General features: G+C 41.2%; 1 protein-coding gene across 6 annotated transcripts in view; it reads right to left on the bottom strand.

Annotated features, from left to right (window-relative positions):
• Positions 1–12,912, bottom strand: part of SPTLC3 (serine palmitoyltransferase long chain base subunit 3) — a 127,764-nt gene extending 114,852 nt beyond the window's left edge. The window contains exons 1-2 of one of the 6 annotated variants that reach the window (XM_082359072.1): positions 12,770–12,912; positions 12,467–12,640 (exon numbers count right to left, since the gene is read on the bottom strand). In XM_082359072.1, coding sequence (XP_082215198.1) covers positions 12,467–12,574 — 108 coding nt within the window. In that variant the 5' untranslated portion in view covers positions 12,575–12,640; positions 12,770–12,912. Of the gene's footprint in view, positions 1–11,613; positions 11,740–12,466; positions 12,641–12,769 lie in introns of those variants that run through there. The other 5 variants (XM_082359073.1, XM_082359069.1, XM_082359071.1 and 2 more) reach the window with 5 other exon arrangements.
• Positions 12,913–15,089: the final 2,177 nt, after the last annotated feature.

Here is a 15,089-nt window from a genome sequence, read left to right as displayed (position 1 = left end):
ATTTAAAATAAATAACCAACAAGGACCTACTGTATAGCACAGGGAACTCTGCTCAAAATTCTGTAATAACCTAAGTGGGAATAGAATTTGAAAAAGAATAGATACAAGTATATGTATAACTGAATCACTTTGCTGTACACCTGAAATTAACATACCATTGTTAATCAACTATAATCCAATATAAAATAAGGTAAAGTCTCTCTTGTATCCCTTGTAGAAGAATATTTGATGAAACATACTCGTTCCATTGATCCTGAACTTTTGAACCTATGACCAAAAATCAAAAGGAAAGTGTCTGCTAAGCTGCATGAAAACGAACCAACACCAGAGGCGTGCTTTGCCATGGAAGTGAGGTGTGTACTGTAGCATTTCCTTCCCATGCCAGGGAGCCAATGACTCATAGGTGAATTAAAAAAAGGGTGGGGCTCTGGAAGCACACAAAATGTGGTGGGCTGAGCACAGGGGACTGAACTTGGATTAGAAACAATGGCTTTTCTCTTTGAATCAAATTGAAACAATTTCTTCTTGCACCTTGATGATGCTGAAGTACCATCTCTGGACCCCAACCAAAACTTCTCATTCCCTGAACATGGACCAAAGAGTGCCTGCCATTCAGCAACCTGAAGAAGCAGAAAACCCCCCTACCCAGAAAGAGGGAAAGTTGCCGAGGATTCCATTGTTCTTCCTTCCCTGTGTGTTTATCAGGATTTGGCTCATGGCTGTACAGACCTATTCTCCTTGCCTCCTTCCCTCCTCTGCCTGTCACCCTATAAAACCACTCACAATTTATGCACATCAAGAGCAGCCTAGGTTCATCTTCAATCTATAACCTGGCTCATCTTTTGCTTGCCTTTGAAGACAGAATGTGTCCTTAAAGAGGTGATGCTTAGTTGAATGTATACAGTTTTTTTGGCTGGAATCTTTGGTGTTCATGGAAGGCAGAGCATATCTGATTTTCCATGAAAACCTTTTGCTTCTTGGGAAAGTAAGCATAATGTCTCCAAACAACCAATTCCCCAAGAGTATGACAACACAACAATTTGTTTCTTTGCTTCCAAAATATCTGATAACATCCATGGTCACAGCTATAATTATCTGATTAACTTTTCTTATGTGGCATATAATGTTGAAAAAAAAGTAACTTCTCCCAGAGCAGTGCTAGTCTTGACTAGTTTTTACCTGTACTCCTGAATCAACTATTTAAAAATTCCAGGCATTTTTTTTTAGCCATCATTATTTATGAGTCCTAAGTAATGGCTGGGTGCAAAGCATGAGTCATCTGATTGGTATAAAGATTGATATTACACTTAAAAAAAGAAAACTGACATTCGTGACCTATTTATTTCAGCCATTGTATCATTTTCCCAGGTCACTATGTGGAGAACTTCTGTATCTTAGTCTGTAGACACCTGATTCAGTGGTTTTGTGAAGAATTGACCCATGGGAAGCATAACCCCATAGACAAAATGCCAGCCCCTTTTGCATAAACTTACAAACCAATCCGTCAAACCTTACGTCGGTTGTGAGATTTTCCCAAGTACCCCTAAGTTATTTGCATGGTTTGGCAAAAGCTGTTATTGCCAAGGGCTCCTTCGGGGTTTGTTTTGGATTCTGTACTATGAAAAGCAGTATTGTGTAGAGGCTCTAGAAACTGGCAGTGGACAGGTGTGTGTCTTGCCCTGGATTGGCCATTTTGAGATATTGGGCAAGTGTGCCTCAGTTCTGTTCTCTATTTTATTAAGTGAGAAATGTGTCACTAAGATCTAGAAAATGAGATAACATGCTTCTCTGAGATCTGAGATCATTTCTGCCATGATTATTCCAGTGTTTGAGATGATCTGGAGCCTAGTTTCTTTCAGACTATCAGAGTAGGTGACTGGGAAACATGTTATGTTGCAAGACCTAAGAATCCTTAACGTGTCATCAATGTCATTGCCTCAGGGAGGCTCAGCAAAGGAACCAAGAAATTAATTGACTCGTGCTCCCCTGCTGGGTCTGGAAGCAAGCCTTCATGGTGGCACATGTTTGAAAATGAAGTTGAGGCTGCACAAGGGCTCAGAAGAAGGTAATTCTGGGGAGTACACATGCTACATGCCATAAGGATGTAAAGACAAAGGTCAATGATTTTTAAAGAAAGATTTATAGGAAGTTGTGTCTGGTGTGCCACGTAAAATCACTTTGCTGCCTGGCTATGGAAATCTAAGGTAGAAACTAACATTTTGCAAGACTTTTAGAATCTTACAGATTTTAAAAAATTACTAAAACTGACTCCCAAATCTGCTCTTCTGAGTAAGTGTAATAACCAAAATAGCACTTTTTCTCTTGCTGTGAATTAATCTGCTGAAGAATAGAGTTGCTGATTTTTTTTTTTTTTTTTTACTTCCTACCTGTTCTTATAATCTTAGGTAGAAACTAACATTCTAAGGTAGAAATCTAAGGTAGAAACTAACATTTTGCAAGACTTTTAGAATCTTACAGATTTTAAAAAATTACTAAAACTGACTCCCAAATCTGCTCTTCTGAGTAAGTGTAATAACCAAAATAGCACTTTTCCTCTTGCTGTGAATTAATCTGCTGAAGAATAGAGGTGCTGATTTTTTTTTTTTTTTTTACTTCCTACCTGTTCTTATAAAGGAACAGTTGACATAGTTGTATGCACTGAGTAAGGGTTTGAAAAATACCTACGTGTCCAGTCCTTTGAGACATTCCTGAACTTAGAGTTAAAAATGTCTGGGATTCTGGTCCAGCTCTGTCCCCATCATCCATGTGTCTTTGGTCTCATTATTTTTCTTAGCTCTGTTTTTTTCATCCCTAAAATGGGTCATTAGCACTCAAAACTTCACAGCATTGCTGTGAGAGTCCAACGAGACGTTGGATATAAGGATCATTATAGTTGATGCTGAAGGTTAAAGGGGCAAAACATTGGTTGCATTTTAAAGAAATCATTCTAACCATGCATGCGCCACCATATTTACTTCTTACAACGACTCTATTGGGCAGGCACTACTATTATCCTCATCTTCCAGATAAGGAAACTGAGGTACAGAGAGATTAAGCTGCTTGTCCAAGGTCATAGAGCGGCCGATGTGAAGCTGAAATTCAAGCCCAGGCAGTGCAAAGGGGAGGCCCTGCTCCCAACCTCTATATGATGGTTCAGTTCACTAGGACAGTAGGGCGGCAGGAGGTGGCAACAATTTATGTGATATTAGGGGTCAGAAAATCCTCCTATTACATGCCACCCGTGTGGGTGATTATCTGACCTCTTTGAACCTTGGGTCCTTATACGTGAAATTTGAAAGCAATAGGTGAGAATTAACAATACTTCAAAAAGCGTAAATACATGGTGGGACCTTGTGTGTGGCAGCAATCATTAACTGTAATTAATACTGATTTCTCTGACATGGTTTTCTAAGATAGGCAAAGAAGGAGGCTCTCTCCACGTGGCTCTTATTTTGGGAAATAGGAGAGGTCTTTACATCTTCCATGAGACAAATGCAAATTTGCATCATCAATTTTGAAATTGAAGCTAAAGAATTTGCAATAGCAGATACCACTCTGAGCCATCAAATACTGTAGTCCCTGGCTGTTTGCTTTCACAGGTTGGAGGTTTCAGAAACAAATGCACCTTTCCAGAAAGGGCCTTGGTCTGGGTATCAAGAGACCAGAGTGGGGGAGGGTGCCTCACACTGGTGTGACCTCTGAGACAGTCACTTAGCTTTGTTGAGCCTCATTCTTCCGCGTGTAAGAAGACAGGGCATGGTATGGAATTTTAAGAATTTCTACAGTGAGTTCCCTTCCTGCCAGCTGGATTATACTCCAGACAAAAAGGGAAAATGGCTCTTGAACCCGTCAGAATTATAGGTTTACAACAGGGGAGTTTCTTGAGTGAGGTAGCCTCCTGCTGAGTCTTTCATCTCACTAGATGAATTTACACTTGATTCAGCTCACGGTTTTATAAAATCTTTGCACAGTCAAAACTATATCTGCACATTTTGTCTCAAAAGAAGAAAAAAGAAAGAACGATGGACAAACATTGAAATCTGGTTAATAATTTGCATGTGGAAGAGTTTAGGGATGAAGTCTATTGATTCTCCAACTTTCTTTGAAATGCACCAAACATATGGTTTGATGGCTGGATAGAGGGACAGATAGACAAATGTGTGATGAAACAAATATAGTAAAATGTTAATTGCAGTTTCTAAGTGGTAGGTATATGAGTATTCAGTGTAGAACTCTTTAATTTTTCTGTAAGTTTGCAAATATTCACAATAAAATGTTTGAGGAAAAGGCATTTTTTTTCTTCTAGTGATAAAGACACAGACCCTGGGGCCAGTCTACACTAACTAGAGGTTTAATCTTAGACAAACTTACTTAACTTTTCTATGACCAGTTGCCTCATATAAAAAATAGGGATAGTAATAGTATTAAAGTCACAAGGTTGTGGGAATCAAATAAGTTTGTATTTAGAAAGTTCCTAGCATATAGTGTGATGGAAAAGTTTGTTAATTGAAATTTTAAAAATCATTTCATATACAGGGTTATGAATGGGAAAGCAGATTATTCTGATTTTTCTTGGACATTCAACCCTGAGAATGCAGAATTTTATTAAAACCAGATGACAGGTCTATATACCTTGAGGTATTAGTCATTTTCCTTCTAATCCAGGCATATTTCATCTCCTATTAAGAGGTAGTAGAATCATCAGGATAAATCAATAATATTCAATTTCTATTTTCATCTCCTTCAAAAAGTTCCACCTCCTTAAAGCATGTTCCCTGACCCCAAACTTAGAGTATACATAATATCTGGATATCGATATAAAAGCACGTAGTTACCTGGTCACACAAAAATCTAGTGATTTAGCGATTTTTAAAAAGAAGGCAGCGAATAGTAGTCATGTTCTCCAACAAAGGATGGGAAACCTTTAATTAATAGGTAGGTAAATTACTAATAAATTAGTAATTAATTAGTGTATTAATTAATAAGAGGTTATATACCTTGAAATCTGCAAGAAGCTTGTGTATCATATGAGTGGGACCTTTTCAGTCTTTTAAAGAACCAAGCCTGTGGACAGCAAATGGCAATTAAAATAAACAAAACAAACTGAAATCCGAGTTCTTACAAACACTAGATTAGTAAAAGCAGGTAGTCTTTAATCATTGCACAACTATTATTGAGCACCTATTGTGTACAGGCTCCGGTCTAGGTTCTGGGGATTTGGCAGTGAGATAGAAATCTCTGCCTGGGTGGAGTTCCCATTCTAGAGCCAGAGGCAGACAATAGATAGGAAATAAATTCAAGTGTGTGTGTGTGTGTGTGTGTGTGTAGATGGTGTTAAGTACTAAAGAACCAAGCAGGATCAGGAAAGGGAGTCAGGAAGAAAGCATGTTGCAATTTTAATAGGATTGTGAGTAACATTTGACTTGAAAGGAGGGAGGTGCAGGCACCTGGATTTCTGGGAAGTGCAAATGGGAGAGGATGTGGGAATGTCCTGAGGTGGGAGGATGGAGGGCTGCTGGCTCTAGTGTGGCTGGAATACACTGAGCACTGGGAAAAGGGGCAGGAGATGAGTCAGTGAGGACCAAGCCATGGCTCCTTGTGGCCAATGTAAGAATTGCAGCTTTTACTCTGAGTGAAATGGGAGCCATGGGAAGGATTTGGGCAGAAGACTGAGATTTTGATATCATTTCAACGGGATCATTCTGGCTGCTGTGTTGAGAATAGTCTTGCTGGTGGTAGTGGACGGGATGGCAGGGGTGGAAGCAGGTTATGGCAATTTAAAAATATGACCATGAGTTCTTTAATAATCTTCCCGTTAAGAGTTGGGAAGGTCCTATCCCCTTGAATCTGGTGGGCTTGTTTGTGACTGCTTCAACAGAGTAGATGTGAAGCTGAGCTCTGAGGCTAGGGTATAAAAGGCCATGAGAGTTCTTCATTTACTAGAAAACTCTCTAGAGCCCTCCCTGCTGTAGAAGCTGTCTGAGGCAATCCTGCACACAGTCCTGGCTTGTCCTTTTTTTCAGCCGACCCAGCTTGGACATGGTAGTGAGGACGCCATCTTGCAGGTGAATCCTCCTGGCTCAGCTCTTCTAGGTCCAGCCAATCGAGGCCCCAGGTATCATGGAACAGGGAAGAGCTGTCTCCACTGAGTCTTTTCTGAATTCCTACCCAGTGGAATCCATGAGCATAACAAAATGGTTGTTTAATGTCATTCTGTTTTGGGATGGGTTGTCATTCCGTAATGAATAACTGGGACACAGGGAAAAGGCATGAGGCTCCCGTAACAATCAAGGTGAGACGTAGTGGTAGCTGAGACCAGAGTGGTTGCTGTGGGGAGGTGAGGAGTGGTCAGATTCTGGATATCCTGTGAAGGTAGGATCATGAATTTGCTGACTTATTGAATACGGAAGGAAAAAGTCATGGACGATACCCAGGTTTTTGGTTTGAGCCACTGGAAGGTTAGAGTTGTCATTTACTGAGATGGGAAAGACTATAAAGGAAACACGTTAGGGACAGAGGGAGGGAGTATCGGGGGCTCAGTGGAGGGAGTATCGGGGGCTCAGTTTTGGACATGTTAAGTTGGAGATGCCTTTGGTCATCCAAGCGAAAGATCAAGGAAGCAGTTGGAAATGACATATATATATATATATATATATATATATATATATATATATATATATATATACACACACACACACATACATACACACACACATACACACAGCTGCACATATATACATGTACATATAGTAATGAGACAAAGTCAGATCATCAGGAGAAATCTGCAGTTAGAAAAGAGAACGGGTACAAGGACTGAGCTTTGGGTCACTTTATTGTTCAAAGATCAAGGAGTTGAGGAAAACCAGGAATAGACACTGCAAAGGAACAGCTGGTGATATAGGAGGGTCATAACCTGGAAGCCAAGAGAGAAAAGTGCTTGAAGGAGGAGGAGTAATTACTTGTGTCAAGTGCTGCTGACAGACCAAGTAAAATGAAGCCACCATTGGATGAGGGAATTCAAGGATTTAAGACTATCATTTATTGAGCACCTATTACGTGCCAGGCATCGTACTGAACACTCTTACAATAGCAGTAGAGGGGTAACAGCTGCAGGCAGACTTTAATAGATAATAGCCACTATTTATCAAGTACCTACTACACATGTGATAGTTACTGGGAGCCTTACATACACTCTCTCATCTAATCTTCACCATTGCCTTGTGAGGTATGGACCAGAGCTGTGACGCTACTTCCCCAATGTGGCACAGCTAGTAGGGAGCAAAGCTAGCACTCATACCCAATTCTGCTGATGTCAAATCTTGTCTTCCTGCTATCATTCTTCCTTAAGTGGTTCCCTGGGAAATCCTGAGGGGTGCTGGGGTATGAAAAGCCACCAGGAAAGAAATATCTTCCTGGGGAGTTCATTTATACTCAAGGTTTTCAAGGAGGATATAAAAGTAGTTTTATAGTAAAATAAATATTGTTAAAATAGTATTATAAAGTGGGGTACAAAATTCTAATATAAATTTTTAAATAAATTAATACCACATGTGGGCTTGTGGTCTGAGTCACTTTGGCTTATGTTTGGTTTTCTTTCCTTGGTAGATCAATTTATGAATCCCTTTACCCTGTCTTCTCTGGAAAGGCTGATTTGTTGGTTTTTCTGAGCAGAGTGTGAGAGCTGAAGTTCTTAACCTGGGGATCTGAGAAAGTCATGGAACACATGAATCCTCTACATGGAAAATTCTGTAATACAGAAAGTATCTATCAGCTTCTCAAAGGATTTTTCACTTCCAAAAAGATAAGCTCCACATGGCAGAGAAAGAACCGTCAGGTATAAGTTGTAGTTGACAGGATAATCATAATTTACACACAGCCTTTTCCTGGGCAACTTTTGAAGGCCCAGTTATACCACATCTAGAGAATAATAATGGTGACCAAGCTATATGAGTGCATTGTCTAACAAAAGGTTTGTGTGTCACTTCCTACAAAGTCTGAGAGATGAAGTTCGAGCAGTGAAATGGTATCAGTTCTACGACATTTTGTCATCTAATATTTGAAATCAGGGTTGGTCAGAGAAATCTAGTACAACTGGTTGGGTCATAATTGTTCCTAAAACTTGCATACTCCAGGATCAAGTATTAATATAACAACTCAGGAAAATTAAGATGTAAGATACATCTATTGCTTTTAAAAAATATAAAGTAAGTCTAAATTAAGAAGATCCAAATTCCCTGAATCACTCTATTTATGACCTCTTATTTTTCTCATCCTTTTTGCCTATAGTTCAGAGATTACAGATCTGTGGCTGGTAGCAATGTCTCATTGAACTCTACACTATTGGAAATTTGAAGCATTAGATGCCAATACTTAAAAATCAGGATATTCTCTCTCCCTCCCACTCCATCTGGATTTCCAGTTTCTTTTGAAAATCATAAGATCTGTCAACATAGGACCTGTTTTCTCTCATGGTGACAATGAGCTTTGTTCAGGTAAACCCATGCTGACCACTTCCTGTCGTCCACACCAGGCCTTACCAGCCTGCTGGGCATTTGTAATCTTAACCTCTGCTGTAATCAAATGATCTTCAATGTGGCAAAACTTTTGGTTGAAGCAGGATTTAGAGGGAACTGTGATGGATGAAGTACATTGTGGAGAACAATTCTGAATACTTCTCTGAACTATGTTCATAGTGTTCGTTTGTTTCCAAAGGTTTAATCTAAATTGTGAATTACTGGGCCAATGACTTTCTTTCTAATATGGTGGCAACAACTTCTTCTCACATGAATTTACAGGTTGATATACTTTAGAATTCCAGTAAAACTACATTAGTTCAGGCCAGTTGAGACAAGGTGACAATACTTAGTAGAAAGATTAAATCAAGTGTACTTCAAAATAAATGTAGTAGATTTCTTGAGAGTAATTAGGTTAACGTCAATCTACCTCTACTTGTGTTTCTAAAGAGAATCATTTTCTAGGAAACTTTAACCAATAGATAAAATTAATTTATAATTGGCAGATATTAAATATACTCTAAGACACGTATTCATTTAATTAACAAAACATCTGAACCAGAACACATACATGCTTCTTTGCCTGCTCTTTCTTCATAGATAAGGCAACAAACTACAGACCTCCTCAGATTGAATAATTACACTTCAGATTTGACAACATTCAAATGATTGTGCTTTTGTATAGTTGTTATTTGAGTTCATTGTATTTGGTTTTACCAGCCAGACACTTATCTTAAGCATAAAGTCCTTATGCAAAACACAAAATAAAACACAACAAAAGTGTAAAGCTTAGGGAAAGGCATCTTTGCCAAAGATTGATGGCCAAAACAAACTCTTTCCTCAAAATGAAAGCACTGAAAATGGTTGTAATGAGACTGTACAATGATTTTTCTAGGCATTTTAAAGAAATAGAATATACATGTGTTTACATGTTTATTGTTGCTTAGCAAACCACCACCATACTTAAAACAACAGTCATTTGTTTGCTTGGGACTTCCCTGGTGGCACAGTGGTTAAGAATCCGCCTGTCAATGCAGGGGCTACGGGTTCAAGCCCTGGTCTGGGAGGATCCCACATGCTGCAGAGCAGCAAAGCCCGTGCACCACAACTACTGAGCCTGTACTCCAGAGCCCACGAGCCACAACTACTGAGCCTGCGTGCCACAACTACTGAAGCCCGCGTGCCTAGAGCCCATGCTCCACAACAAAGAGAAGCCACTGCAATGAGAGGCCCGTGCACCACAGCGAAGTGTAGTTCCCACTCGCCGCAGCTAGGGAAAGCCCACGCACTGCGACGAAGACCCAATGCAGCCAAAAATAAATAAATAAATAAATAAATAAATAAAGGTATTAAAAATAAAAAGTCTGATAAACAAACCCAGCTTAAAAAAAAAACATTCATTTGTTTGCTTAAGAATCTGTAATTTGGGGCTTCCCTGGTGGCGCAGTGGTTAAGAATCTGCCTGTCAATGCAGGGGACACGGGTTTGAGCCCTGGTCTGGGAAGATCCCACATGCTGCAGAGCAACTAAGCCCATGCACCACAACTACTGAGCCTGAGCTCTAGAGCCCACGAGCCACAACTACTGAAGCCCGCGAACCTAGAGCCCGTGCTTTGCAACGAGAAGCCACCGCAATAAGAAGTCCGCGCACCGCAATGAAGAGTAGCCCCCGCTCGCCGCAACTAGGGAAAGCCCACGCACAGCAACGAAGACCCAACACAGCCAAATAAATAAATTTATTAAAAAAAAAATCTGTAATTTGGGCAGAGCCCTGTGGGGACAAGTCATGTATACTCCATGAAGTATAATTGGAACAGATAGACTCCAGGGCTGGAGGATCCACTTCTAAGATAGCTGACTCACACAGTTTACAAGCTGGTGCTGCGTCTTGCCTAGGCGCACAGCAAGGATACTTGGTTTCTCTCTACTTGGGCTTCTCTTGAGCTGCTTGGGCTTCCTTCCAATGTGGTGGCTGGGTTCCAAGAGTGAGTGTTCTACGAGGACTGTGTTCAAGCTTCAAGGTTTTTGGTAAAGACTCAGTTTGTTTAAGGTCCTCAAAGCAAAATGGCCTAAAACCAGTGACTAAGGGTCATGATAGTAAAGACAACTTCATCCATACCACAGAGGGGAAAACAGGCCCTTGTCTGCCCTACTGCACTAAGAACTCAGCAGGGTCTCTTCTTTCTGGAACATACTTTTTAAGCCATAATTGAGGCTCTCAGTGGGAGCCAATTTCAACTGAGTAACACCCAAATATATCTGAGCAAATAGGTTCTGGATGGTCCCTCCTTCAGAAAGAGCTGTTGGAAAAGGCAGTAGCCTCCCTGATATGTCCTGCTGCTCTTAGGGAAGCTTCAGTGTCCAAAGATATCCACAGTCTTGTAGGAGCACTTAGTAATGAACCTTTAGGATCCTGGCTCTTGTCCTTAGGAATGGTTGTAACCATTTAGCTAAGTCTCTAACCTCAGACACTAGAAGGTGGTTATAAAACCAAGATAAAAGTAGAGAGAGAGAGAGAATGGCTTTGACGGCATCTCTACCCAAATGAGAGACTTCAGGGTCAGAATGGTCCAGAGGGTGAGAAGGCCAGTGGCCAGTGTTACAGCCATTTTAGGGGCAAAGAGTGTCTTGAGTGGTAGTGGTCTGATTCGATACAGTGACGAATAGATGGGTATTAGTATGATTGCCCTCGTGCAAAGAATGAGAGTTGAGTATTTTCTCTTCACATTATACTCATCTGGGAGAGGCCAGACCTGAGGTTTTTGGTAGACAATTCCAAGGCTAGGGCAATGCCTTTTGTCAAGAGGGGAACCTATTTGGGGGACCACAGCCTATTCACACACAACCCAGGCTCCAGAGTGCCCACCCCCCACACACAACTCTTTCATTCCAGTGGACACACAGATTTCCTTCACTGAATGGCGGGCTGGCCCCCAGCCAGCCCCACCTGTGTCCTGTGATCTTAGAACAATCTCACTGCCCTACCTCCCCACCCCCGACCCTGGTTCTCCTGCACAGGTTCCTTGCCCAGCTTCTCATTTTGCAACGGTGAAGCTGCCTGTTTGGCTCTGCTAATCTGTTCCCAAGCAGGTGAACTCACCCCTGCTGTTCAAAGCAGAGGGCCTGGGCATCCAATGGGAAGCTGGCGATGGCCTGCCTGTTCATAAGCAGCTTGCAGACCCGGCTCCCTCTGAATGAGCTGACAACATTTCTTGGGTTCCTCCTCCTCCTCCTCCTCCTCCTCAGTACATTCCCCTCAAACATTCTGTCAGAGCAGGAGCCAAAAATTTTAAAAAAAGTATCACATGGGAAAACAATTCAAAGTCTGTTCGGTTCCTGTGTGCAGCCTGTAACAATAAGCCGCACTTTCTGAAGTGTCTTAAAAAGGAATGCTTGTGATGTCAAGTTTCAAAGAAAGACTTTGGCCCCAAATCAAGCTGTAAGCTATGACAAGGCCCCACCAAACACCAAAAAGAAGTCCCCTTTTAATCAGAGAGGCATTCCTCATGTACCAGGGGAAAATGCCACTTACTCCACATAATCTCAGCAGCGTTTACTTTCACTTCCTTTATTTTTCCCCTATGAAGTATGGTGAATGTAGTCTGTTGTGATTTCCTGATAGACTGAAATTTAGCTGGAGAGTTTTAGCTTTCACAACTGTTTTCTCCAAAATGCTTGAGAGAAAACAAAAGTCTAGCAGGGATGTTTTTATGTTAAGGGTTTAAGGCTCTTGGATCTACGTGTGTCCTCTCTTGTACAGAGAAGAAATTCTCTCCTTAACCCACATCCAAACTTTTTAGTAGCCAAGCATTTGAAATTAGCTGAAGTGAAGAGTCAAAACACAGAAAACACTTCCTGCCAAGAACTTTCAGCTAGGACAGCTTCAAACAGCTTTACAACAAATATTGAAACGTTCAGGTCATTCAGAGTAAGGGGGAGAGATTGCCTCTTACCTGGGCTTCTTTCACCATCCCGTTCCTTGTGCAGTTTTTTCTGTGACAGTGGTCACTCTGATTGTGAAGTGTTCCATTGCAAACAGCACCACCTCCAGGATCAACCATTTGTGTGAAATTGATGGAAGCGGCAGGTTTTCCTCCAGAGGCTCTTGGCAAGCTTGTGTTTTGAAGCTGGTGAGGGAATGGGATAAAGCACTTCAGACTGAGTGCTTGAAGGAATCCTACCAATCAGGCTTTTCCAGAAGAAGAGCGACAGCCTATCTTTTGGGAAGATCTTTGAAACTAAAAACAAATGATTACCTTTACACTCTTCAAATCAGAATGTGGCCTCCATGGTAACAGAACTGCTCCTGAAACTACAAAGGAGATTGCCAGCTCCTTGCCTGGACTGAGGCAACCAGGAGGCTGCAAAGCCAGTGGCAAACTGCTAGGAGGCCAGCAGGGAGGTGGAGAATCTTTTAAAGACATACACACACACACACACACACACACACACACACACACACGCCACTGTACACTCCCCAGGTGTCTCCTACGGAGGACAGTCTGTGCCAAATTGACGTCTATCCCCTTCTCACCTCCCTCCTGCACCTAATTACATTTTTGTTTGTAAACCAAGGTCAAAGTCAACACTTCTTTTTGAGGTAAGATAACATTCAGAAGTGGTTGCCAGGGGCCACAGGGAGGAGAGATAGGAAGCTACTGTTTAATGGGTACAAGTTTCTGTTGGAGAAGATGGAAAAAGTTGGGGTGACGGATGGTAGTGATGATTGCCATGTGAATGCCACTGAACTATACACTTCAAAATGGTTAAAATGGTCAATTTTATGTAATGTATATTTTACCATTATACAAAAATGGCAAAAAAACAATTCAGAACCCACCTTATGTTAAAACCAGTGACATTGGAACTTCCCTGGTGGCTCAGTGGTTAGGAATCCACTTGCCAATGCAAGGGACACGGGTTTGAGCCTCGGTCTGGGAAGATCCCACATGCCGTGGAGCAACTAAGCCCGTGCGCCACAACTACTGAGCCCGCGTGCCACAACTACTGAAGCCCACGTGCCTAGAGTCCATGCTCCGCAACAAGAGAAGCCACCGCAATAAGAAGCCCGTGTACTGCAACAAAGACCCAATGCAGCCAAAAATAAAATAAATAAATTAATTAATTAATTAAAAAAAATTTCTTGGTGAAAATGAAAAACAACAACAACAATAAAAAAAACAGTGACATCAATGAGAGGTACTGACTCATCCAGAATTCCGGTAAGACAGAAATCTGGGAGACAGGATATTTGGTTTCTCATTATAGCTGCATCACCTTGATCATGTGACCTTGGGAAAGTGATATTTCTCTCTTTTTGCCTCAGTTTCTCCAGCTATAAGATGAGATGAAACATTTTTTATGGGCTAACGTCTGATGCAGTAGTTTGTTACAGACACAGGTGTTGTGAGGCAGCATCCTAATCCTGACACCTCTGGTTTACTCATCAACTCTTATTCTCTCAATGCACCAGTCACCAGAGAGGTCTGTTTTCTCCTCTCACCATCTAAAGGCATTGTGGTGACATGGTTGGTTGGACAGTGTCAATCATTTACAGCCTGTTGAGTCCTCCCAGGCTCGCCCTCATGGTTCTCCTGAATGGAGGCTTCTTTAACATCAGGCACTTAGAAAAGAAACCCATTTATTGGGTCAGTAGGCACAAACAAGCAAGAAACACAACAAAAAGACAGACATAGTCCAGTTGTCAGAGCCTCATTTCCTGGCTCTCGGTTCTCTTGGGCAGGGTTTGTTTCCCCTCTAGGAAGATGTGGCAAACAGAGGAAGTGATCATAATGCCTCTCCCAAGCATGATTAGCCTGTGAAGGTGTCCTTTTCCCCCATCCCACAGAGACCTAGAGGAATAAAATAAGGTCTTGGGCCAAATGATGGAATTAATACCAAATGTGCCCTCCCTTTCATGTCTCAAGATGAGAATTTTTATTGCATTTCTCCCAACCTTTGTTATCAGAGCAGAACTTGTCTCTTCAGTGGCTGTTACAGTAGGATTTGGAAGTTGAACCTGTGTTGGCTTATTTCCTTCTAGACTTAACACAAAAAAGAGAAGAAAAGGGAAGAGGGGGCACTGATAACTGCCGGCGTGACTGCCTCAGTTTAGAAAGACATACTGAAGACATGGTGTTATTTTGACTGAGCTCTACTGACCCGTACAAAGTTATTTTTTGAATAAGGATTTTGAGATAAAACTTATGAACCTTATATGTTTCCTCCCCTTCTCCTTTTTTCCCCCTCTTCTTCCCTCATCACTGTCCTCTTTTGAACTTCCTCTCATCCTTCTTCTTCCTCTTCATCTTATTCTTCTCATTTTTCTTTATCTTTTTCTTTTCTTTTTTTTTTTTTACAAGGGGGCAAAAACCACAAATAAAGAAAACATGGCAAGGGGAGGGGAGAGGGATAAATTAGGAGTTTGGGACTAAAGTATACACACTACTATATACAAAATAGTTAATCAACAAGGACCTACTCTATAGCACAGGGAACTATAGTCAATATCTTGTAATTACGTATAATGGAAGATAATGTAAAAAAGAATATGTATATTTATATGTACATGTATAA

This window comes from Balaenoptera borealis, assembly GCF_965194805.1.
Source record: "Balaenoptera borealis genome assembly, chromosome: 16".
Taxonomy (NCBI): domain Eukaryota; kingdom Metazoa; phylum Chordata; class Mammalia; order Artiodactyla; family Balaenopteridae; genus Balaenoptera; species Balaenoptera borealis.
Note: the sequence above shows the minus strand (reverse complement) of the source record. Positions and strands in the feature narration are given on the sequence as shown.